Below are 26,972 nucleotides of genomic sequence, written 5' to 3' on the forward strand. Positions count from 1 at the left end.
CAGAAATAAAGGAAATAGAGACAAAAAGAAAATATCAACGAAACTAAGCTGGTTTTTAAAAAGAGAAACAAAACAGACAAACCCTTAGCTAGACTCACCAAGAAAAAAGGAGAAGACTCAAATTGTTTAAAATCAAAAATGAAAGAGACATTACAGCTGATTCCACAGAAATACAAGGGATAAGAAACTACTATGAACAATTATAGGCCAACAAATTAGACAACCTAGAAGAAACAGATAAATTCCTAGAAATATACAACCTACCAAGACTGAATCATGAAATGGAAAATCTGAACAGACTGATTATCAGTAAGGAGATTAAATCAGTAATCAAAAATCTCCCAAGAAACAAAATTCCAGGACCAGATAGCTTCACTGGTGAATTCTCCAAACAATTTAAACAAGAATTAACACCAATCTTTCTCAAACTCTTCCAAAAGACAGAAGAGGAAGGAATATTTCCAAATTCATTTTATGAGCCCAGCATTACCCTGATACCAATATCAGACAAGATGCCACAGAAAAGAAAATTACAGGCGAATATCCTTGATGAACATAAATGCAAAAATTCTCAACAAAGTATTAGCAAACTGATTCAACATACATTAAAAGGATCAGACACCATGATCAAGTAGGATTTATTCCAGGGATGCAAGGATGGTTTAACATCTGCAAATCAACCAATGTAACATATCACTTTAACAAAATGAAGGATAAAAATCTCAATAGATGCAGAAAAAGCATTTAACATCCATTTATGATAAAAACTTTCAACAAAGTGGGTATAGAGGGGACATACCTGAACATAATAAAGGCCATATATGACAAGCTCACAGTTAACATCATACTCAACAGTGAAAAGCTGAAAGCTTTTCCTCTAATATCAGGAACAAGAGAAGGACGCCCACTCTCACTACCTTTATTCAACATAGTACAGGAAGTCCTAGTCAGAGCAATTAGACAAGAGAAAGAAATAAAAAACATCCAAATTGGAAGGGAAGAAGTAAAACTGTCACTACTTGCAGATGACATATTATATATACTAAAGACTCCACCAAAAAACTGTTAGAACTAATATACAAATTCAGTAAAGTTGCAGGATACAAAATCAACACACAAAAATCTCTGGCAATTACATACACTAATAATGAACTATCAGAAAGAGAAATTTAAAAAACAATGCCATTTATAATTGCATCAAAAAGAATAAAATACCTAGGAATAAATTTAACCAAGGAGGTGAAAGACCTGTACACCAAAAACTATAAGACACTAATGAAAGAAACTGAAGAAGACACAAATAAATGGAAAGATATTCCATGCTCATGGATTGAAGGAATTAATATTATTAAAATGTCCATACTATCAAAGGTAATCTATAGATTCAACGCAATCTCTATTAAAATCCAATGGCATTTTTCACAGAAATAACAAACAACCCTAAAATTTGTACGGAACAACAAATGACCCTGAATAGCCAAAGCAAACTTGAGAAAGAAGAACAAAGCTGGAGGCATCACAGGTCCTGATTTCAAACTATATTACAAAGCTATAGTAATCAAAACAGTATGGTATTCACACAAAAACAGACACATAGACCAATAGAACAGAATAGAGAGTCCAACTATAAACCCATGCATATATGGTCAATTAATTTATAACAAAGGAGCCAAGAATATACAATGGGGAAAGGAGAATCTCTTCAATAAATGGGGCTGGGAAAACTGGACAGCCACATTGAAAGAATGAAACCAGATCACTATTTTACACCATACACAAAAATTAACTCAACATGGATTAAAAACACAAACATAAGGCCTGAATTCATAACTCCTAGAAGAAAACATAGGTGGTAAGCTCCATGAAGTTGGTCTTAGAGATGATTTTTCGGATTTGAAACCAAAAGCAAAGGCAACAAAAGCAAAGCTAAACAAATGGGACTACGTAAAACTAAAAAGCTTCTGCACAGCAAAGGAAACTATCAACAAACTGAAAAGGCAACCTACCAAACGAGAGAAAATATTTGCAAATCATATATCTGATAAGGGGTTGATATCCAAGATATATAAAGAACTTACACAACTCAACAGCAAAAAAATTAAAAATCCAATTAAAAATGGGCAGAAGATCTGAACAGACATTTTTCCAAAGATATACAAATGGTCAATAGTTACATGAAAAGTTGCTCAACATTACTAATCACCAGGGAAATGCAAATCAAAACTGCAATATCACAGGGCCAGCATAGTGGTTAAGTTTGCACACTCCGCTTCAGCGGCCCAGGGTTAACCCATTCAGACCCCAGGCAGGACCCTACAGACCATGCTGTGGCAGGTGTCCCAAACATAAAATAGAGGAAGATGGGTACAGATGTTAGCTCAGGGCCAATCTTCCTCAGCAAAAAGAGGAGGATTGTCAGGGGACATTAGCTCAGGACTAATCTTCCTCAAAAACAAACAAACAAACAAAACTACAATATCACTTCACACCCAACAGAATGACAATTACAAAAAATTCAAGAAATGACAAGTGTTGGCAAGGATGAGGAGAAAAGGAAACCCTCGTGGACTATTGGTAGAAATGTAAACTGGCGCAGGCACTATAGAAAACAGTATGGAGGTTCCTCAAAACATTAAAAATAGAACTACCATCTGATCCAGCAATTCCACTTCTGGATATTTTCTGGGTACACTCTTTGACATCAGTCTTAGTAGTATCTTTTCGAATATGTCTCCTCAGGCAAGGGAAACAAAAGAAAAAAGAAACAAATGGGCCTACATCCAACTAAAAAGCTTGTACACAGTAAAAGTGAAAAGACAATCTACCAATTAGGAGAAGATATTTGCAAATCATATATCCAATAAGGGGTTCATATCCAAAGTATATAAAGAACTCACACAACAACAAAGAAACAAACAACCCAATTAAAAAATAGGCAGAGAGTATGAACAGGAATTTTTCCAAAGAAGATATACAGATGGCCAAGAGACACAAGAAAAGATGGTCAACATCACTAATTATTAGGGAAATGCAAATCAAATCACAATGAGATATAACCTCATGCCCATCAGAATGGCTATTATTAAAAAGACAAGAAATAAGTGTTGGAGAGAATGTGTTGAAAAGGGAACCCTCATACACTGCTGTTGGTGATGTAAATTGGTGCAGCCATTATGGAAAACATTAATGAAAATTCCTCAAAAAACTAAAAATAGAACTACCAAATAATTCAGTAATTTCACTTCTGGGTATTTATCCAAAGAACAAGAAAACACTAATTTTGAAAAGATATATGCACCCCTATGTTCACTGCAGCATTATTCACAATAGCCAAGATGTGGAGGCAACCCAAGTACTTATCAACATATGTTGGCTGTATGTTTCCTCTTCTGTAAAATGCCTGCTTTGTATCTTTTTGCCCATTTTCCTATTGGGTTATTCTCACTGATTTATTGTTCATTATATATTCCTGATACTAACGCTTTATTAGTTATCTATGTTGGATAAAACCTTCTGCCAGTTTGTAATCAGCCTTTTTGCTATTTTTAAGGTGATTTTTGATGAACAGAAAGGTCTTAATTTTGTCAATTTAGCCAATATTTCTTTTTTACGTTTAGGAACTCCTGCCACACCGCAGGGTCAGAAAAATACTCACCTGTATATTTTCTACTAAGCTTTCTGTTTTCACATTTAAGTCATTTTTCCACCTGGAATTGATCTTTGTGTATAATATGAAGATCCAGTTTCAATTTTTCCCCCTTACTTCTGCCTTCTGTCCTCATCCATCTGCAAAAATAATTCTTATTCAGCTAACCAATGACTTCCAGGTTACTAATCCATCTTTTTACTCCTTACTTACTACGTCCAGCAGTACTGATATTCAGGACTCCAACCGACAAGAAAATTTTCTTTCAGTGGCTTCTGGGACACAGCCTTCTCCTTGTTTCCTACCTACCGTTCTGACTAGTTCTTCTCAGACTCCTGCAGGCTCCTCTATCTAACCAGGCAGTAAATGTCCAAGTTCCTCAAGGTTCCACTCTATGCTCACACTTAGAACAGTGCCTGGCACACAGTACAAGTATTTGCGATTGCTGTCATCTTCTCTAAACTCTCTACCTGGGCAATCTGTTCTATTCCTTAATGCTCAAGACTTTAACCACCATTTATACAGAGATGACTTATAGAATATTTCTTCTTAGAGGTCCTACCTCACATGTATTTGATGTCTCCTCTTAGATACCTCCAAGACACCTCAAACTCAGTATGTTTAAAATTGAACTCATGATGTTTCCTCCCCCACCTCCCCAAAACCTGCCCTGGTTCAGTGTTTTTTGTGAATGGCATCACCAACTCAATCAGGTTTGAAAATCAGAAACGCATCTGTTTCCTCTATCCAATCCATCACCAAGTACTGCTGATTTTCCAAATCAGTTCTGGCTACTTGATTTCCACTTCTATTCCCACTGCCCTAGATGTGGCCTCCTGTTGTCTCTCGCACTACCTCAAGTGGAGGTCTTCCTGCGCTATTTCCCTTTCAGCCTCTTCTCCACACTACAGCCAGAATGATCTTTCCAAAATGCATCAGGTATCCCTCCTACTTGAAATCCTTTAACGGCTCTTAGGATAAAGTTCAAACCCCTTAATGTGGCCTACAAAGATCTGCAGAGTCTAGGCCTACTGCCTCATTTCATACCACACTCCCCTTTGCTTTATATTCCAGGCATAAGGACCTTTTAAGTCCTGATTCACCATGCTCCCTCTCACCAAAAGATTTTTACACGTTTTTCCCTCTAAATGGAAGGCTTTACTTTAACTTTAGTTAACTATCTCCCTGTCTCAAAGAACCTGTTCCTGACCTTCCAGAATAGATCAAATTCCCCAATACGATGATTTAATACTAACAAGAGCTTCTCCTTCTTGCAGTGCTTACCTCAATTGCGATTTTTACATTTGTGTGATTGTCTAAGATCTGCTTGTTTTGCACCCCCACCCAACCCTATTAGTTGGCAAGCTCCAGGAAACCAAGATTTATTTCTTTTTTTTCTCACCATTGTACCTCCCATGACTAGCAATATCTGGTATGTAGTAGAAATGAATAAATATTTAATAAAGTAATGAACAATCTGAATCACTGAAAACCTTTGCTAAAACCACCTCCACATTTTCCTCACCCTGCCCTACTCATAACAAAATTTCTAGGGATGGGGCTTCTGAAGTGCTTAAAATTTAAAAAAAAAAAATTCTCCAGGTGAGACTGATACCATCCCTATTAGGATTATTAGCCCAAGAATTCCAAATTAAATTGGTAGTAATTACTGAAACTAAGGCATACTGCCTAAGAGAAAATACTTGATTGGCTTAGCATTGTAAATTCAGCCATAATTTGAAAGTAAGCATCAAAGTCAGAGATAAATGACCAAAAAGGGAGGTAAACTACAGAGATCTGATAAAAAAAGAATATTCCAGGATATGTACTGACGCAGAACAGATATATCTATATATCTCAATAATCCCCCCCAACTGTATAGCACAGTGTAATGAGTGACGATCCTGAATCATTAAAAAATATATACTGATTTGTCAGTGTATTTACTAAGTATATCCAATGTACTCAGAGCTGAGCAGGCAAGGTGGGGGTATCAAAACAAGTACAAGATATTTAGTACATACTTAATATTTGTTGTTACTTAATTAGCTAAATGAAAAAAACACAATATGGTGTTTACCCTCAAGAGCTTACAACATAATTAAAAGATGAAATCAATATAAAAGAAACAAGAATTATTAAACACTTTTAGTATGTTTGTCAAGTTAGGACAGTGGTATGATTTCTCAATTTACATATATTTCCATTTGAAAAGCTTGGGAAAATGTTTCAGCAATATAAGGCATAATTCTTGAATATTCAGAATAGTCTCCTTTTATTCTAGGTAACAGAAGCATATAAATTAAATGATCTTTTTTGCACAAATTATTGCCCCCTAATTTATAACATAATTCTATTTCTAGAAAGCACTTTAAAAACCGTCTTATAAATTGAATATGAATAAAAGTATGAAAAGGAGCACAAATTTTAAAACCTTAAATGCGAAAATTTTAATACATTGGTTTTAACCATAAAGCATTTTTTAACAAGTGATAAACACGGCTAGTCAGCAGTAGTGGTCTCGTGGCTTAGATTCGGTGCTCTCACTGCCCCAGCCTGGGTTCCTTTTGTGGTCAGGGAACCACAGCACCCGCCTGTTGGCTGTCACACTGTGGCAGCTGCATGTTGCTGTGACGCTGAAAGCTATGCCACTGGTATTTCAAAACCAGCAGGGTCACCCATGGTGGACAGGTTTCAGTGGAGCTTTCAGACTAAGACAGGCTAGGAAGATGGACTGAGCCACCCACTTCCAAAAAAATGGGCCACAAAAACCCTATGAATAGCAGTGGAGCATTGTTTGATAAAGCACCAGGTGAGAGAATGGTGCAAAAAGATGAGGCAGGGTTTCGCTTTGCTGTACACAGGGTCGCTACAAGTCAGAATCCACTTGATGGCACTAACAACAAAACACAGGCTGGATTATGGGCTCCTGAGGAGTCAGATAACACCTACAGATGAGTCTTCTTGTTAAGAATTCATTGAAGTTCTTGAACCTCTGAACATAAGCAACAGCCACCAAATGATTTCAGCAATAGGATGCAAGTATTAAATTACAAATTCTACCAGCTTGGTGGAAGTGGATGGAGAATTCCCCCGGAGGGGAACAGCGACAGCGTATTTTACCCATTTCAAGATCTTGCCCCATATTCCACCAGTTTGATATGGGCTGGGCGAGGGGGTGGAACAGTTAAATATTTCTTAAAGTGTAAATCTATACACTTAAAGGTTAAACTTATTTGTAACCTACATCTTAGTGTCATTAGTTCAGTGAACTACATTGCTTTCTTCCTAATCACTAGTCAAATCAGCCTTACTGATGATTTCAGAACATGAGGTGTTCAGAGAAGGGAACAAGCCTGAGTGGGACGTCATAAGGAAGATGTGCAGGCAGCCAAAGGCCAGCAGGTAAGGAAACACTAGAAAAACAGCCTAGTCTGCCTGCATAAACTCTCCTGGCTTAAGCTAGAAGCATCAGCTACCACATTTGAAACCATCCTGACAGCTGTATTTCCTGTATCTGCCTGCAACTGTTAATGCCGAGAAATTCTGTATATTACCATGCTTGTGTTTAGTAGACAATTTTTAATAATTTTACTCACACTTAACTGACTTTCTCACATCCTAAACAGACTTCTCTAAATAAAGAAGACTATTTCAAAGATAAATTTTAAATAATGTTTAAGGAATCCTGATTTAAAACACAGATTTGACTTTACTTTTTATTCCTACTTTATTTTTTATTTTTTACTTCGCATTTATTTGGTATATCCTATTCATACTTTTGGGCTATCAATAAAAAACTAAATCTGTTTACATAAAGTAATGTTCAGCTCCAATAAAACCGTAAAAAGATTACTTTTTAAAATGCAGTAAACATTTAAAATTTTTTAAATAAAAATCAACACGAATCCAGTGACATATATTCCCACAGTATTCCCCACAAAAAGAGTCCAATGCAAAATAGATGTTGCCTGATATTTCGCATTCAGTTTGTGTCTTTATCTCTATTCTCAGGAAGATATTTTCTTTTTAAGTCCAATGCTTTAACAGTTCCTTGTGAAGACATTTAATTCATCGTTATTGCATTATTTGTTATCATTTATGATTGTTCACAAGTATCTTTCTAAAGATTTAGGATAAGAATCATCATTATATTCATTAACGTGAAATACTCAATTTTTAAAATGTCACTATTTCTTATACTAATTTTTAAGTAGCTGCTATACTAAGTGTTTTGTGTATTAAATAAAAACAAAACACTTCCACTTCCTAAATGGATAAGATCTATGCAGCTCATTACTGTACCAGATGTTAATATTAAAACCTTAAGGGCTAGTCCTCATCATCTTTGAGAATTCTATAGAATGGGCCAACTGTACCATACTTATATTTGTAGATTATTTTGCCCAACTGCTCAATCAGGAGTAATGCCACTCAAAGAAACCAGACTCTAAATTCATGCCTATATCTAAAGTGATACTAAAAGGAATACAACGTTTAACTTCAGCAGGGTTGCTAAAGTATTGATGACTAACTAACGTCCGGTAAATACTGGTATTTTGGCAATGACCCACAAGGTTAACTACTAGAGAATTCAGCCTGATACAATGAAATAACTCATGATAATTAGACTAAATAAGTTTTTCCACTTTTGAGACAAAAATATATAAATTAAGGTAATACCTGTTTATATTACTTCCAAAATGTCTACATGCTAAACTTGCTACAGCCTGTAACATATACACCATTTAGAAAACACAATTGATCATTGTTCTTTTTAGACATATTCACATAAAGACAGAAATCAACATTTGTGGCATCGATAGGTTTGATTAGCAAATGTCACCCTTGTAGGCATGATTGTCTAATCAACAGCCAGAGTGTGTCCTTGATTCTAATTACCATTATAGTTGAATAACCTGTAAATTACATCGTGAGTTGTAATCCCCCATCCACAACCAGAACATGCCCTGTAATATACGGTGATTCTAAAAGAAACACAACTGCATGCGCCACATCAATAGGTTCTCCAAACCTCCCAAGCGGGATACTTTTCTTTATATCGTCTTCTTTCAAGTCTTTCGTCATATCTGTGTGAACAAATCCTAAAAGAGAAATGTTTATTTTGTTGAAAAGGATACAAGTTTTTCTCAAGACATTTGCTCAGTTTCAAATAACAATTAATTTGCTCCTGAAAATTTAATTTGACATTATTAATAAACCTCGCTTAGGAAATACAAAGTTTTGCTATCAATCAAGTAACCAAGTCTACATTTTTCTTCAATTTAACTCAATGAACATTTATTGAACACTGAAATATTTCGCCCAACTCCTAGCACAATATAAAAGGGTGGATACAAACATGAATAAAAATTCTATTTCTTTAGGGAACCTATAATTTTTGGAGGAAATAGTCACTTGTACCCCTAATTATAATGTAAGGAAGTCTGGTGAATATGCTTATAGAGATGTACACAAAATACCACAGAACTGATTAATTTTCACTTGAGCAGGGGTCGGGGGAGGTAGGGTAGAGGAAAGGAAGGCATCACAAAGGTGGTCACATGAACTGATCTGGCACTTCTGACAAAAATTAGTTCCATTTGTTACAGCTAAGACAGCTGATGATAAGAAAGACTAGTATTTCCAATATTCACATAAGAAAAAAATCTTATGATCATACCCAGTTCCAATGCAAGTATACACAGAAAACTCAAAGTTTAACATGGTACTGGTATACGACATAAAGCTTGCAGGGAACATGTTCTAAAGTATAAAATCCTACAGTATAAGGTACTACACAATATATTAAGCAACTAAGTCTAAGTCATTATAGTATACGTATATGCCAGAACTGTAGATTTATTCAGAAAATTGTGACAGTCTGAGACATACAAATACATATTATCAATAAAAACAATTTCTATAATCAGTATTCCATATACTACTCACTCATTTAGGTTTTAAAAAAGAAAGCAAATAATTACTCCTCATGAAATGAACAATAATTAGAAAAAAATTTTTTTAATTTAAAGTCTTGAAAAATAGAAGGACTAAAAGTTAGACATAATGTGTGAAGCAGAAGTTTAATGTCCAATCTCAAAAATACAGTTTTCAAATTGGCTTGTGTTAAAATTAAATCATTTATAACTCAAACTATAAATCAATCTAAATACACTGCCATTTAAAAACCAGGACAAATGTGAACTGAACACTAGATTAAGAATTAGCATTATGCCACTGGCTTATTATGCAATACTATGTAATTACCGAATTTTTCTTTACCTTTGGTTTTCACTTTTAAATACCTTAACATTTTTTTAAAAGTCTTGTGAGGAATAATCATAGATTTTTCTATCATATAGCCTATTAAGATAGTGACAGCTTTATATAGAAAACTAGCAACAAGCTGAACGTCTTTCAGTAAGGACCTGGTTAAATAAATCATGGTACAATCATACAATAGAACCATATGCAGGCATTAAAATGATGCTATGGAAGGATATTTAAAATGAAAGAAAAAGAACACTTGTACATTAAAAAAAGTAGGTTACAAATGAACTCAAACTACTATTAAAAACAAAACAAAAAAACTAATATATACTAATGACAGAAAAAATATATACCAAAATATTAACAGTGATTATTATTACATACTTATTTTCTTCTTTGTACTTGTCTGTATTTTCCAAACTCTGTAACAGATGTAATCGCAAAAATAGGCACAGTACTAACTTCAGATCGTCTGTAATGAGGGCCCAGAATAAGAAAACGATTTTGTATTATTTGTGTGATTCATTGTGAGATTACATAGTAAAATAAATCTTCTCTGCCATAAAATCGTACATTTATTTTAAAAGTCAGCAAAATGTCCTTCATTCACCTTCGTCTTTAACAACGAGAAGCCAAAAGGAATGCAAGAATAAAAGGAGAAACAGCTGACACAGACAACCATAAAACTGGATAACCAGCCTCCGCAGAATTTCCAGTGAATTGTAAATGAAACTTCATCTACACTGAAGAGTCATAATAATCAGTGGGCAATCCAATCATCTTAACAAGCATTATCATGGAGCCATGGAGCTCCCTGATTTCCAAAGTTGTATGTCTTTGGACATACTGATTTTCAAAGGTACCTCAGAGAGTGTAGAAGGAAGAAAACTCACCTCACATGTTAAAAAAGTTGAATGAATTAAAATTATAAATGTAACATTTAAAAGCTCATGTTATCTTCTCAAAAGTTCATGATATGGGGGCTGGCCCGGTGGCCGAGTGGTTAAAGTTCCACACACTCCACTTCAGTGGCCCAGTTTCATAGGTTCGGATCTTGGGTGTGGACCTACTCCACTCATCAGCCATGCTGTGGAGGCATCACATGTACAAAACATAGGGGAAGATTGGCACACATGTTAGCTCAGGGCGAATCTTCCTCACCAAGAAAAAACAAAAATGAAAAAAAAAACACAGTCCTACTTACACCTTAGGGGAAAAAAAAAGTTCATGATATAATTATCCTTTACTTTAAGGTCTTTTTGGATTCTAGCAAAACTGGCATAAAATATTTCCCCACTAACCTGCAAATCCTCAGCAGAAAATCAATGATGCATTTTCATCTTAAGAAAGAAAGAACTCAATAAAGTACAGTAAAAACGGTTTGCAAAAAGGGCCTTGTGACTATGTTTAGCAAATTCTAGGCTCAACTTCTAACTGGCTCTGGTGCATTTTTCAACAGTTAGCATTTTGTGGTAAAACGACCACTGGATTAGGACACATTAAACTAGATTCTATTCCCTAGTCTGCTGATAGTATCACACCTATGCCCTGAGGAAAGTCATGTACTATCCACAGTCATGTATGGTCTAAAACTGTATGGCTGTTTCTGTATCATAAAATGAGTGAAGTAGATTGAAAATGATAGATCTCTGAGGTTTCTTTTAGCTCTACAAAACTATGATTCAAAGATGAAAAGTATGCCTCATTAGGTAGTCTTCATGACTTCCTTACTCGAAGTTTAGGAAGTGAGCTCCCTGAGAAAGACCCTCAGGTCTTACATTGGTAGCCCTGTGGAGGTTAGAATAGTTTCAGTTCAAGATGCAGGGATGCTAATCTAGGTTTTAATCTGCATGCTAATCTGTGCTGAAAGGAACTGATTTGCCCAGTTTCTGGATGGATGTCAGTTCTCATGTGTTTGTTCTTTTGGAAACAAAGGGTAAGGCCACATAATCTGTGTGAGGCCATTCGAAGGTGTTTTCACCTTGGAAAAAAGGCAGATCTAGAAAGGGCACGAGGTACTGGAAGACAAACCTTAGATAGGAAGAGTAAGACAAATTCAAGGACAATCCCAGTGAGATGAAAAGAAGGCCTCTGCCACATAGTTATGGGCTGTGAGGACAGACTGTGGTCCTCCAAAAACAACCAGGTAAGCCAGATACATGGAACAGATAAAGGTTAAGATCTTGAAGCTTTTAGTAAAGCCTCGTTAAACATTCCAGACTGGATTCAGCTCTGCTATGGTCAATGCCCATGTTAGGTCAGATCTGTAAAGGAGAGAGAGGTGCCTTCTGAGTCTGCAATGATTACAAGAAGTCCAGAACTGGGATCGTGATGTTCAGGCACCCACCTCACATGAAGATTCCCCCTCCACTGCTCAAGCTTGGAAGACAAGGGTGTTATTTCACTAGGGAAGCTTGAAACAGCCTCTCCCCAGACCTGTGGTTGGAATTAACCCTCATGGGACAGATGCTAGCCATCATCAAACTCCACACTAAAGGCTTAAAATAAAGTAGGCGTCCGAAGCCAAGTTGAAAGGAAGAGTTGAATTCACCAACACTGGCTTTTCCTCTTTGATGATGATGTTTGATGTAGAGAGCAAGAACATGTCCAACAACATAACACCTTTCTCTCATCGTCTGCAGGGATGTTTTCTATTTAATAGACTTTATTTTTTAGAGCAGCTTTAGGTTTACAGGAAAATCGAGTAGAAAGTAGAGAGAGTTCCCACAAATTTCCTTATCACACTGCCCCCTCCTACCCCTACATCTTGTCTCAGTGTAGTACATTTGATGAACTAATACTGATACGTTATTAGTAAGTCACGTCCATCGTTGACATTGGGATTCACTCTTTGGGCTGTACAGTTCGACGTTTTAACAAATGCATAATGTCATGTATCCACCATTACAGTATCAAACAGAATAGTTCTACTGCCCTAAAAACCTATCTGCAGCTTTTTAAAATTCATATATATCTTCTCATAATTTATCAGAAATCAAATAAAAAATGTGAAGCTAGTATCTAATGATAAAATTACTCCAGGCTCTACCAAACTTCATTTTATGCTATAGCTCATGTACCACATGATCTTCACTTAGGAATATATTTATTCACATTTATATTTACATTCACATTTATATTTATAGTCAACCAAGGCACTACATACAAACAGTCTTTTGGATTCTAGGTCATATATCATAAGACCTGAGCAGAGATATCAGCAGTTCTTAAACATTCCACACCCCCATCTTTGTTCTTGTATTGCTTTCTAGTTTGTGCTCTCTCTCCTTGGCCCCACAGAACTCTGTTCCGTAGCATTCTTTCACTTTATTTGTAAAGTTCTGGAAATTTTGCTCTACTCCTCATTTTACTACATATATATTTACAGTGCCTTTCAAGCTGGGCTATAAAAATTACAAACTACCAGTAGGTGCCACTATCCAACAAATGATGTTATTACTGATCACTTGTTGGACAGGTGGAGGTTTCTAGCTGGCTACAAAACTATCACTCCTTAAACCAATACACAGATAACTGAAATGACAGGGGCCCAACTAACTTAGAACAAAGAGACTTCTACTTTAGTTCTGTACACATGACAACACACTCAGTATATTTTTTAAAAAATATGAACTCTAGGAACAGGGATGTTCTGGCTTATAAAAGCAAGCGCATGGTTCTTGTCTAATGAGAATTTATGTTTGGTAAACTCTAAAGGAAATGTATTTCCTTTATCCATTTTTGGGTAGCTATTTAGTATAAAGAAATAGCATCTCATTTCCATATTAATAGGTCACTATTTTAGTTCTGAACATTTTTATACACAGCAGAGACTTTATATTTAAATAAGACATCAGGATTTTAGCACATCACCAGTATCAACAACTGTAGGATGTGCAATATTTGATATATCCACCAGCTCAGACGTCCCTTCCCTGGTATAAATTTCTAGGACCTAGAAAGAATTAACATAATCCCAGATACTTTTTTAAGGAAGAAGAAACAAGGCTGCTGCCAAAAACTAGACCAAGATTTTTTTTTTTTTAAAGATTGGCACCTGAGCCAACATGTGTTGTCAATCTTCTTTTCTTCTTCTTCTTCTTCTCCCCACAGCACCCCCAGTATCTAGTTGTATATTCTAGTTGTAGGTCCTTCTGGTTGTTACGTGGGACACCGTCTCAGCATGGCCTGATGAGCGGTGCCATGTCTGCACCCGGGATCCGAAGCAGCGAAATCCCGGGCTGCTGAAGCAGAGCACGCAAACTTAACCACTTGGCCACCATGCGGCTGGTCCCAAGACCAAGATTTTAACCAGAACAAATTTGTATGTCTTAATATTATGTTTGTAAAAGTGTATAGGGAAGTGGTGTGAAAAATCAACTCCATATCAAAAAGCACATAAGAGCACCTGGAATAACACCTGTTTTGAGTAACGACCAAACTTATGCAAGCATTTGTCAACAAGATTTTCTCCAAGTAGTAAACACAGAAGCTCTTCAACTTAAAAAAAAAAAAAGGTGGAGAGGGAGCAAAACACTTAAGGTACCCTACAGAAACAAATGCAATGGATACTATTTGTCAAAAATTTAAATGCATATACTCTTTGAGCCTTGGCATTTTCATTCCCAGGATTACACTCATAGTCGCACATATGCAAAATAAATTATGTACAAGTATTGTCACTGCATAATTAGTTATAACAGCAAAAGATCAGAAACAACCTAAATGCCTATCAAGAGGCAACAGGCTAAATAAATTATGGTACACCCATAAAACAGACATTATTGTCTTTTAACTCAGCTATTAAAAGTGATGGAGCAGTCACAAAAGACCACATATTACATGATTCCACTTATATGAACTGTCCAGAATAGGGAAATCTATAGAGACAAAAAGTAGATTAGTGATGGCCAGTATTGGGAAGATTGAAGGGAAATGGGCATTGGAGCGAATGCTAATGGCTATGAGATTTCTTTGGGGATGACGAAAATGTTCTAATATGTACTGTGGTAATCGAACAATTTTGTGACCATACTAAAACCACTGAATTATACACTTCAAATGGGTGAATTGTATAGTAAGTGAATTATATTTCCAAAAAGCTGTTACTTTAAAAAGTGAAGCAGTCCTATACAGAATAATATAGAATCAACTCCAAGATACATTGTTCTATGAATAAAGCAGGGTATAGAACATTGTGAATAATATGATACAATTTGGGTTTTCTTAAAAAAATTATATATATTAAAATCATATATAATATATATTAATATATTTAAATATATAATTATATATATATATATACACACACACATTTTCTTGGCTTGTATATGAAATACAGAAGAAACCAGTTAACAGTGGTTGCACTTGAGGAAAAGAACTGGATGCCTAGAGAAGACTCACTTTTCACTCTGTCTGTACTTTAGAATTTTGTACCATATGTTTGTATTATCTATTGAAAACATATATCTTTTTTGAAGTAAAGTACCCATTACAGTTTTAATTTATCAAATATTATGTTTCTCACATTTAATATTTTCCAATCAGCAAGATTTATCCATGATGAGAAATTTATTTTATACTGAAAGTAATACCAAAACTTAGCAACTACTTGATCTTCAAAAAGTCACCAACATTAGGCAGCAGATGATAGCCTAATTTATTATTTCCCTTATTCCTTACTTTTCCTGTGTTGAATTGCTTTTTAATTGTTTTCCTTAACTGGAAACTCCATTTGAAGGTGATCAGGAAAACTGACATAAAAAGAGATATATTGTTAATTCTGATGTTTGTCAGCTCTATTAAAAGATCCGGAGAAGAATCTGAAATTACTATCTAAAACAAAGTTAAATAGTTCTATAGAATCAATTTAATTCTACTATTTCAACTTGCACTGTGCTTCTGACGAATGAAGCATATTCATACTATGAAATCTGCTAAATATATACAGCCAAAATAAAATAAAGGTCTCCTTACTAAATGGCCACACTTTCAGCAAGAGGTTTTTTTCTGTAGTATAAATCACACTGGAAAGTAAGATCTTTAAGAAAGGCTATACGAACACAATTCCAGAACACTCATAAAACCTCTCGTTGTATACAAACTGGATTCCCACTATTTAGCCTGTTGCCTTGACAACTAATTCACTCTAATAAAATTAAGCATTCCTCCTTCAGCGTTTCCATAGCATCACATACGTACCCCTACTTTACATTCATCACATGCATTGAAATTATTTGTTTATATCTGTCTTTCCCACTGTACTTATCTCCTTGCGGCAGAAATATTTTATTCATTTTTGTAATTTTGGAAACTGGCACACTTCTTGCATATAGGAGACACTCCAGGGAGTCAGCTGAATGAGTTCTTATGTGTTAGGAATACCTTCATTACCCTGAAACCATCCAGCTTTTAAATGATCATGAACTGAAATTAACTCTTCATTACACATACTATTCCAATCCCTAAACGAGAGGGAAGTAAATAAATACAAGCAGTCCCAAACCACAAACAATCTATTCTATATATAGTTAAACCAGGTTAACACGAAAATCAATCAAATTGCACAAAGCATACACAAGCAGAAAACAGCGCCAAGATGACAGTGCAGCTTTTGGATTATCTTTTTTCATTTTTTTTTTTTTCAAAAAATGGATGTATCTAAATTATAGTCATTTATCAAATGTTTATGGATTTGGAATGCTTGAATTTAGCTAGTCTCTGCGACTAAACAATGAATTGGGAAGGCGGCACATTATAGTGCAAAAGGGTTCTCAGGACATTTGGACAATTCCCTGATCCCCGCTGGTTCAACATCAGCGCCAAATACAACACCAACTCTTCGGTCCAAGCGGGAGCCCTTAGTGACTTGAAATGGAAAGGTGGCAACGGTCTACTTCAGTCTATACTTTCTTACAACCAACCAATGAACCAAAATAAAATGTCTTTTCTCATATAGGGAATCAATTCTTAAATATCTATAGTAAGCTAGGACAAAGATTCCATGGCTAACTGACAGAGGTACAGGAAAACGCTCATTTTATTCAAAAGTCAAGTAAATACCTAAACAAAATTTCTATCATTCCAGCTAAGGAGTGATAACGTAGATTTGAGTTGTAGCACCTTTTTATTACCCTGTTAACTAATCCAGGTAACTATCAACCAGTAACTTGGCAAAAGGCAAACAATGTAAAGGTAAAAGTTATAAAATTGGAAGACTCCAGATAGTTTAGACAGACCATATTAGCAAAAGGACAAAAAGACCTAAAGCCTATAATGATACAAAGGAAATCTAAGGGGCCATTATTTTTAAGCTTAACGTAGCTGGGAATCAAAAGATAAAGCTTTCAGTAACCGTTCTACCATAAACTAGCCACGTAACCTCAGCAGTCACTCTGTCTCCTAGGTCCCAGTCTTCTAAACCCTAAAAATGACTGGAATAAATGATCTCTAAGATCTTTTCCATCTTAAGTTATTCCATAATTAGTACAAAATCTAAAAATAAAGATTTTATATAAAATATAAGATACAAGGAATTTTTCTCGAGTCACCAGTTCATCACTTGATTGTTTTTGCAATCATATTAGAACTAATCTAACCAGATGTCAATCTGTGAGTACCAATTAATAGGCCAATTAATGGCTTCCTTCTCTATAAATCAAAAATCATAATCAATAGTTATTTTAGAAAGAAGTTTTAGACACACAGAGAAATGTGTGTATGTATTACACAAATACATACAGAATTGTATTTGTGAGTTTTTCTTTTTTTAAATATCCATTTGGTCCAAGGAAAGTTTATGCTTTTTGTAATCCTATGATGGTCTCATGTCCTTGCTAAGTTAAACTTTTGTTTGTACTACCTGTGTTCTGCTGAACTGATGAATCACAAAGAACTAAACTCTTCATTCTGCAACTCCATTCAACAGCTTTGGAGCTGTTCACATTGCCACATAATTCACAAGCTACTGATAACAATAGCTTGTTATCAATCTCCTTAATTAATGGACTTGTCAAACTCCTTTAAAAAAAACATTAAATATCAGCCTTGTACCAGTCTTCTCTAGTTTTTTTATTTTGTTATTTGCACATCTGTACAGATGTCTGTACAGATATCTGTTCTGCTTCTACTATCTGGTTGTATTATCCAGATAAATGACTTTGATGTTATTGTTGGGACATGAGATTATTTTTGTAACAGATATTGAACTGTAATGTTTTCTTAAAACTAGAGTCTATTTTGTTACATAGTCTGCTTATAAATTTGCGGAATCCCAGATATTTGAGGCAGCATCCATAACTTTCATTTTGTATTTCTAACTCAATGAGTACTAATTTTATACGTGCTTAACTGGTTTTTACACTTTGGGATACTACTTGGTGATGTTTCTGACTAATCTTAAAATCACTGTAATGATTACTTGCATACTAAATGCTTCTGGCCCTATTTTGTCCAGAGAGTGATGAACAGTTACAGACATTTTGTGTTTCATGTTTAGGAGAACTTAACGTATTTTTCTGTATGTATTTTAAAGCTATTCCATCCACTCCTATTATCCAGTGAACTAAGCGTACCGCATAGCATTGAGTCTTGAAAGAGGTCCATATGCCGCACTGTTTTCAATTACTCCTGGGAGTCTTGTAACGTTTGTAGGTCAGAAAGGGAGACAGACACGCATCTAAAACAGTGCTCCTTTCTCAAAAAGGATCAAAACTGGGGGTTTTGATCAACTTAACCTTTTCGAGTTGAGCTTCTGCAAAAGCTTTCCTCATAATTCTGTGCTCCTACATTGCTCCAGGTGGAGGCTGGTTTTGTAGCTCTGCCTTGAGGGATTATGTCAACACTCACAGTTCATCCCTTTTTCCCTGTGTCCTGAAGATTCTTCAGCACACTGTGGCAATTTAAGCTGGAGGAGGAAATTCTCAAGTGGGACTTTAGTGATTTGTAGAATGCTTTGTGTTCATGAGTGCAGATAGCTACCAAATGGAAGAGAATTTGTTCAAAAATTGGGGCAATTAATTTGAAAACCAGCAAACCAGCTGTAAGTTGTATATTTGAATTTATTTTAAAAGCCTTAGCACAAGTTGAGAATTGGAGAATTTCTTTAGCCTTTAGCAACCTAAATTATAATTCCATCATTATGTTTTAATATTTTCTGATTACCTATAACTGACAGACCAAGTTAACTGGCTTTGCGTCTCCTTTAATTCATCAGTATTTTCAAGTCATGTGGAATGCCACAGTCAGCACAATAAAAGGAACAGGTGCACAAAAATGTTCCTCTTGCCTTCTTGAGAAGGCTCTGATTTCTGTGTGCTTAGCCCAAATCACACTTGCTTTGTCCTACAGCTGAACTGCATCTCTGTTGGCCTGTTTTTCCTACATGTTTAACAAGAACACAAGTGTTCCTGATAGAGTTCCTCCAGGAGGCCAGCTCTCGCGTAAGCATCCCACTGTGACTTCTACTATGAAGTCATTCATGAAAATTAGTAAACAGCCACCTCTCTAACCATCCTCATTGTGGGCCATTCCAAAATATGTCTGGTTTTAGAAACCTTCGTTCCCCTAAACAGTGCCTCCTGCATGTGTAACAGAACTTGTTGGTACCAGAGTCCTTGCACTCTCATTTCTGTTACCACGCACTACCACTCTCCTCCTCCTCTGCCATTACACAACAAACCTAAGAGCCCCCATTCATTCTTTAAAGAGGCAATCACAGCCAAAATCACTGTCAAAATCTTACTACTTCATAGAATGACTTTCAGAAAGACATTTCTACCTCCTCAATCTGTGTAAGTATCTTTTTTTCCCTCGAATTTTTGTGTTAAAATTCTAACACGAATCCTGGGTAGCTCTCTAGGGTACAATGAAATCCACTGAAACGCATCTTATCTATTTTGAAAATAAACATTATGTAACTTCTGGCAATTCTTTTTCTGTCTAAATACTGACTTTCTGGAGTAATTAGTCTATCAGTTATTGTACATGATTGCTTTGTGAAATGTGCAAATGATATCACCTTTGCAGCCTTGTTTATTTCCTCTGGTTTGTATTGTTATTAAAAGCATATTGTACTATAGAGCTATTCAGATATTTATTTATTTTTTTATTTTTTTATTTTTGGCAAGGAAGATTGGCCCTGAGCTAACATCTATTGCTAATCCTCCTCTTTTTGCTTAAGGAAGACTGTCACTGAGCTAACATCTGTGCCAATCTTCCTCTATTTTTTGTATGCGGGGCACCACGACAGCATGGCTTGATGAGTGGTGTGCAGGTCTGCGCCTGGGATCTGAACCTGTTAACCCCAAGGTGCCCAAGTGGAGCATGCAAACTTAACCACTACACCACCAGGCCAGCCCCCAGATACTTTAAATATAAAGAGACATTGTTTCTGTAATATAGATATATAAAATATATTTAGGTAATGGATGCATTCCTTGGAAAGTTCTGCTTTGACAAAGTCTAAATTAATCAGCAAATGTTGTATCCCAGTGAGCAGTAAACCAACAGGACATCTCAAGAAGAGAAGGACACTTCAAATGGAAACAGTTCTCCAAAGGTATACAATTTGGATTTGTTCAACTGCAGGACATACATTACCAATACTCTCCCCCCACCCCTACCCCACTTACTTGAAATCCTTACATTCAGCTCTTAAGAGTTCTTAATTTATAACTGATTTTTAAATAAGAACATTATTATGGTTCTTAGTTTGGGAGTAATCATTTAGTAAAAAAAAATGCAAAGCGGTTTACACAACAAAACAGCCTGGAATTACCCTTGGCCGTTTCCTTGAGGGTGGTGCAGGGCCTGGCAGTGTGGCCAGCTGTGGCCATGTAAGTCCTGTTGGGACACAGTCACATCCTTCTGCATTTCACTACTCAAGTTTAGTAACAGCGTGGATTCCACGTTCCTGTTCTGATCCTCTCTGACAAGTGCCCGATGGCGCCGATGCACTTACAGACACAAGAACAATCTTTGCTATTATTGTATAAAGCCATAAATGTACATAAATTATGTTTTAATAGAAAAAGAATTTTCACTGACCTGGTGCAACAACATTCACTCTAATTTTCTTCCTTGCTACTTCTTTAGCAAGAGCACGGGAAAATCCAACTAATCCTCCTTTACTGGCACTGTACACAGACTGGCCAGAATTGCCTTTTAAACCAATAATACTTCCTAGAAAAAAAAATGAGAGCAAATTCAAACCAATTAAAGTGGTTATGTGAATATTCAGATAATTTATAGTAAACAAACAAAAATGGTACAAACCATTTTACCTTATCCTTTGCTAAAATTAGGAATTCTAACCATTGTCATTTGAGTAGTAAGTCTTAGGGGTCTGAGCCTGCTCCAGATATATACACAAAAGAAGATCGGAAAGAAGCTTACAAAAACCTCAAATGCCAGGTGGGGGCTTGAGACTTCATCCATTAAGTGAAAGGAACCCACACTCATCTCTGAGTAGGTCAGACATGATGAAAATTCTATTTATAAAGGCTTCCAGTAGGAAGAGGTTAAAACCAAAAGTCAGATAGAAACTGATTAATTTTATGATTCTACAACACAGACATAAAGAAGTACTCATTTCCATCTACAAAAACAGATCATCTGAAGGTAAAGCCCACTAACTTTGAACTACTGGCAATCTAAATTAGCAAAGCTTCAAAGCTTATAAACTTTTTGTAAAATTCCAATTTACTTATCTTCAGTGAACTTGTAGTGCCTACTAAAGATTCTTGGGTTGCCTCATTTATATGAATATGAAAGAATAATTTATAACTCCAATATCAACTGTATGCAAATAAATTCTTGCAGAACAGAAGTGGGGAAGTAATTTTCTGCACCAGTGACCTGTGCTTACGATATAAAAATTTATCAAGATCACAAAATTTTTGAAAAAGTGATTTTATTTTAGAAAAAGAAAACATTCCAAACACTTTATATTATAATCAACAAATCAAATATTAAAATATTTATCTACATTATATATTATTATATATGCCAGTTATGACAAAGGAAAGGAATTGTGAAGCACAGAGAAAAAAGAGACATCAGACAGATGAAATATAGGTGAACAGAGAAAGGGGAATTTGGGAGAAAAGGAAAGATGGAGAGACACAAAGAAAGAAAAATACAGGCATGGAAGAAAAGCCAAACAATTTTTGGAAGCTTTGGTTTATGCCACACACTATTGTTTATCTGGTCAAAAAGTGGTAACTTCTGAAATATCAGTGAACTTTCTAGCAGTTTAAAGTAGTCCTTCCTGTAATAATATTTTCAATTATCTATTTTTACCTACTGTTAGCACAATTCTAAAAGATTTGCATGTATGCAAAGGACTGACGTGGGTTTTTAAAATATATGTATATAGGGGATATTTTAGAGTTACATAAATACAGCCCACATTATCAGGTGATACATATCCATGCCAAATACCAGCTTACAAGAACCCAAGATCATTATCTGGCTGCATTAGAAGACAAAGGTCAAGACTTTTACTAATCTTTTATAAGAAAATACAATCTTTTCCATTTTTAAGGGTAAATGTCAAAATGTTCTAACACTTATTAGTACAGAATTCTTTCCTTTTCTCATTTTCAAAGAGAAAAACTCTATATTCTTGGAATTGGAAAGCCATTTCCCATGTTAAAAAGAATATGGTCATTTGCTTTAACAGAGCAGCATCCCCCTTTTGTAGCCTTTCAAGGTATTACTACTTAAAATTAAAAGGTAGGGGCTGGCCCGGTGGCATAGTGGTTAAGTTCACATGCTCTGTTTTGGTGGTCCAGGGTTTACAGGTTCAGATCCTGGGCACAGACCTACATACCACTCATCAAACCATGCTGTGGTGGCATCCCACATACAAAGCAGAGGGGGACTGACACCAATGTTAGCTCAGTGACAATCTTCCTCAAGCAAAAACAGGAAGATTGGCAACAGATGTCAGCTCAGGGCCAAACTTCCTCACCAAAAGAAAAACAAATTAAAAGGCAAATGGTATACCACTATTTTCAAATTACGAAACTGAAATAAAATGCCAAGTCATTTCGCATTTTATGGTCTACAGGCACATACTACACGGTTTATCCGACCTACAGGTCAGGTGAACTGAAGACTAGGAGTTACTTACCCCTAAAAAATTGACAAAGTGTTTCCTTACAAAAACCTCCTCTCAAACCTTTTAGATTTACCAGTGACCCATGCAACTGCAACAGACATCATTTTTTAGCCCCCACTATCTAAAATTTTTCAATTCCTTGTCTATTTTAAAAATTAGGTTTCCTATAAAAATCAGGATGTCCAATTTCTCTTAAAAAATCAAAACAGCTGGCAAAACACAGGACCACACTTGTGCACAGCAACAATCTACTGCATCTGGGCAGTGGTTGCTCCTGCCATTTCATAAGGCCTCTGGACATCAAAGCTGGCCATCTTTTGTCATTTATCACGTCGCTTGTGCTGTCATGTTTCTAATACCTGGTGGTGTCACTCATTTAACACCTGCTTGATCACTAGAGGGACGTGAATTTGTGATTCTTGTTTTACCCATTAATCATTTAATAAAATCCTTTTCCCATAGATAATAAAGAGAGACATTTCATCCAAGTTTCACATGTGAATACATGCCAAATTAGTCGATTAAATATTTTCACGGTTCCATGAGATAGTTATAAAGTCACAAAGATGATGACTCACCTACGTTAACAATAGACCCCCTCTGTTGCTGAATCATAGTTTTCATGGCAGCTTTACAGGTGAGCATGGAACCCAAGAGGTTAGTATGAAGCTGAGATACCATATCTTCAGTTTTTGTTCTTACCAACAGGCTATCCCTACCCAAAAAAAAGAGCATGTAAATTCAAAACGGATAAAACAAACAAAAAAAGTCAAATATATAACATTTTTGCTGAAAGGGGAATACAAGAAGTGCTTCATATTTGAGCTAGAATACCTAGAGAGTCCCATTTTAAACTTGGCTTGAGACGCACTAAAATAACAACCGACAAGCCAGAAAGGATCCACCTGGAAGCCAGTTTCCTACCCCTTCTTAGGCAGAGTGGCAAATATTCCTAACTCCTAAAAGTAGTGCAATGTAGCCACAATAGCTTAAATGAACCAAGCAACTGTCATACTGAGCCTTGTTTAGCAAGGAAATTAATATATTATTTAAAGAGTCTATCCTAAACTCATGTTAAAAAAAAAGAATATCCACTCAGATTCCACTAATATTAAGTTCATGAACTGACAAAACAAATGTGGTGACAGAAGTCAGAATAGTGGTAACCTATAAGGAAGTATTAATAGGGAAGAAACTGAGAGAGCATTCTGGGATGCTGGAAATTCACTTAGCACTCAATATGTGTGCCGATTACAGTACAATGTTAAAACTGATCCAACTGTACCCTTATTTTATATCTCAACACAAAAGAAAAGAATGGATGGATTGACAGACCAACTTTTAAATGCAGAGAGTTTTTCTTCCAATTGGAAATAAAACAAGTTAATTAATGTATTAACTCATACTAATCAAAGACATTAGAAAAAAAAAGACATACTAGAAATGCACTTAAATTTGTGACCAACCTATTAATTCCAGCTGCATTTACCAAGAAATTAACTGGACCTAAATTTTTCTCCATCTCTTCGAAGGTATTTTGAACTTCATGTTCTTTGGCAACATCACAGCTAAAGGCCAAATGATCTCCTACACAACAAAGTTAGATTAGAATCACTTGTAAATTGTAACTTGAATTTAAAAATTATTCAGTACATGTCTGTTAACCATCCACGATGAGCTGGGCCTTTCCTAATCTAGAACCTAGAGATAAAAGAAGATCATGTCATGGGTTCCTATTCTCATGGAACTAAGTCTAATAAAACTGGGATGGGGTGGGTGGCACCTAGGGAGAAACACAGTAATACTAGAGAATGTAAATCTTAAAACTTTTTTTAATCAACAAAAAGTGAGGGGAGGGTCTTTTTGTGTTCATAATGCTTTTTAAATTTCATCTAATAATATTTAAAGCTTTGATACTGACCCCATGCTACTTAATTCAAGGCTTTTGGGTTTCAGATTCCTTTTTTGAAATTTATGTCTAATTCTGTTAGGTATTTGTTGAATTGGTTTCCTGGTGCTAAGCATAAACTCTAGGGCTTCTTTTTCTTTTTTTCACTATGGCACATATATTATAATGACTATTATTCAAGCCTGACCATCAGGAGAGATGAGACAAAGCACAAAGCTGCAAAAAAGGCTAAAACTACAAAACATGGGAAAAAAAACTTTTTACTAAAAACTGTAACCTTTCTTTTTAAATGGTCACGTTTTTTAAATGATGGGAATACCCAAAATACTACACTTCAAAGCAAGCATTCTCTATTTAATAATATACCATTTAACACTCTAAAATATAGTTTTTTAAAAAACTAAACAATTGCTTATTTTCTGGCTGACCTTGCCTAATACATTAATGTTAAAATTTGCCCCCCAAGACTTTCGAAACAGTACGTCATCCCAGAAGTCACACTTTCTGGGTAAAAACCAATCGCTCACAGAACACATAATTCAAGGAAATGAAAGGCCCAAAAGCATGCTCTATGTCTCACCCTTGGCTTTCATCTGACTTATTGGGTCCACAGCAACCTTTGAAAGCTCAACCAACGGTTTTAATCTAGTCCAGCAAACACTGATGGCTTGGGGTGACCCCTTAAGAACCATTTTTTCACCCCCTTTGTCATAGTACTGTCAGCAGCAATGACAAAATGGAGTAACACGTGTCAAGGCTTCTGAAATAGGGCTGGGAGGCCCTTAAGGTACCCGCATAACACCACTACCCAGATGGAATGTAACTTTTGAACTGTGCTTCACCACTGGCATCTCCACCTTTCAAGAAATATGCTTACGCCCATAGGTAAGAACTTTCTGCCTTAGAGATGGCCTTGGCAACCAATCACATAGGGGGAACAAGTTAGTTGTTGCCAACACAAATCACAAATTTTACAAAACATCCTGTGTAATTTACCTCTTTGTGCCTTTATAAACCCTTGCCTTGTCTTCCTCCGAGCCCATTTTGGGTTTCTACCTGAATCTGTGTCTCCCGAATTGCAATTCTAACTGCCCAAATAAATATCTGCTATTTTAACTGTAGTGAGTTTTTCCCCGGGCAACAGTAACATAACGGCAACGAATCGGAGCAGCAAGACAGTCACTCAAATTCTCCCTGGTCTATAACATGTGTTCTTTTCTTTCAGAGTCTAACATTCGCTACACCCATGTCAACATTAGGGTGGTGAATCCAATCAATAATGTTATTTTAGAGGTTACAGCCACATCAGCAGGCCTCTCTTCTTCCCAACGCCTCCCGGATAGTAAATGAGGTGCAACTGTCCATTTTAGTAACTACACAAATAGCGGTGTCTTGGTATCTTTGAAACATCCCATTTCTCCCTACCATCAACAGACTTCAGTTTGCAGAACAATTACTAATCCTTTACTAATTAAAAAAAACCTGGAGTTTAGGTGCAATAAAAACTTGGCAAAACGAACCTCAACTGTCCATTTGTAAGTCACCAAAACAATCTATTAACTTAAGCCCTTATAGATGTAGTAAAACAAACCAAGTATATCTCAAAACCGCCTCGTACTCAAAAGTTTCTCCATGAAAACACCGGCCAGGAGAGCCCTCAGCAAGACTGAAGCGAGCCTTTCCGCCCAGCCCTGCCTCCTCTGGGCGCCCAGGATCCCCCCACGGAGGTGACCTTTACCCTGTAGCAACAGTTAACTTGTGTGGCTCTCTCCTTCCAGACGCCAAAACAAAGCAGCTCCTCACGGCTAGCACTAGCCTCAGGGACTTGGGTGCTTATTAATGGGGCCTCACAAGACTGCTAAGTCCTAAGGACACCCCAAGAGCTCAGCCCTCGGCGTTCTGCGGGAAACCGGGCGCGGGGAATTTGTGCACCAGCCGCAGGCTCCTCGGGGCGGACCGCTCCAGCGCGCGGGAAGCCGAAATGCTCCACCTCAAGGCCATAAAGGCCAGACCTGCTCGTT

The 26,972-nt window shown here is 36.2% G+C and overlaps 1 protein-coding gene across 4 annotated transcripts in view; it reads right to left on the reverse strand.

Moving 5' to 3' along the window:
• Positions 1 to 26,972, reverse strand: part of CBR4 (carbonyl reductase 4) — a 76,521-nt gene that overhangs the window by 49,118 nt on the left and 431 nt on the right. For 2 of the 4 annotated variants that reach the window (XM_046656565.1, XM_046656566.1), the window contains exons 2-4: positions 24,509 to 24,629; positions 23,621 to 23,757; positions 20,966 to 21,100 (exon numbers count right to left, since the gene is read on the reverse strand). In XM_046656565.1, the coding sequence (XP_046512521.1) occupies positions 20,966 to 21,100; positions 23,621 to 23,757; positions 24,509 to 24,629 (393 nt within the window). Of the gene's footprint in view, positions 1 to 5,570; positions 8,752 to 10,303; positions 10,392 to 20,965; positions 21,101 to 23,620; positions 23,758 to 24,508; positions 24,630 to 26,972 lie in introns of those variants that run through there. The other 2 variants (XM_046656563.1, XM_046656562.1) reach the window with 2 other exon arrangements.

Source organism: Equus quagga, chromosome 3 (genome assembly GCF_021613505.1).
Source record: "Equus quagga isolate Etosha38 chromosome 3, UCLA_HA_Equagga_1.0, whole genome shotgun sequence".
NCBI lineage: Eukaryota > Metazoa > Chordata > Mammalia > Perissodactyla > Equidae > Equus > Equus quagga.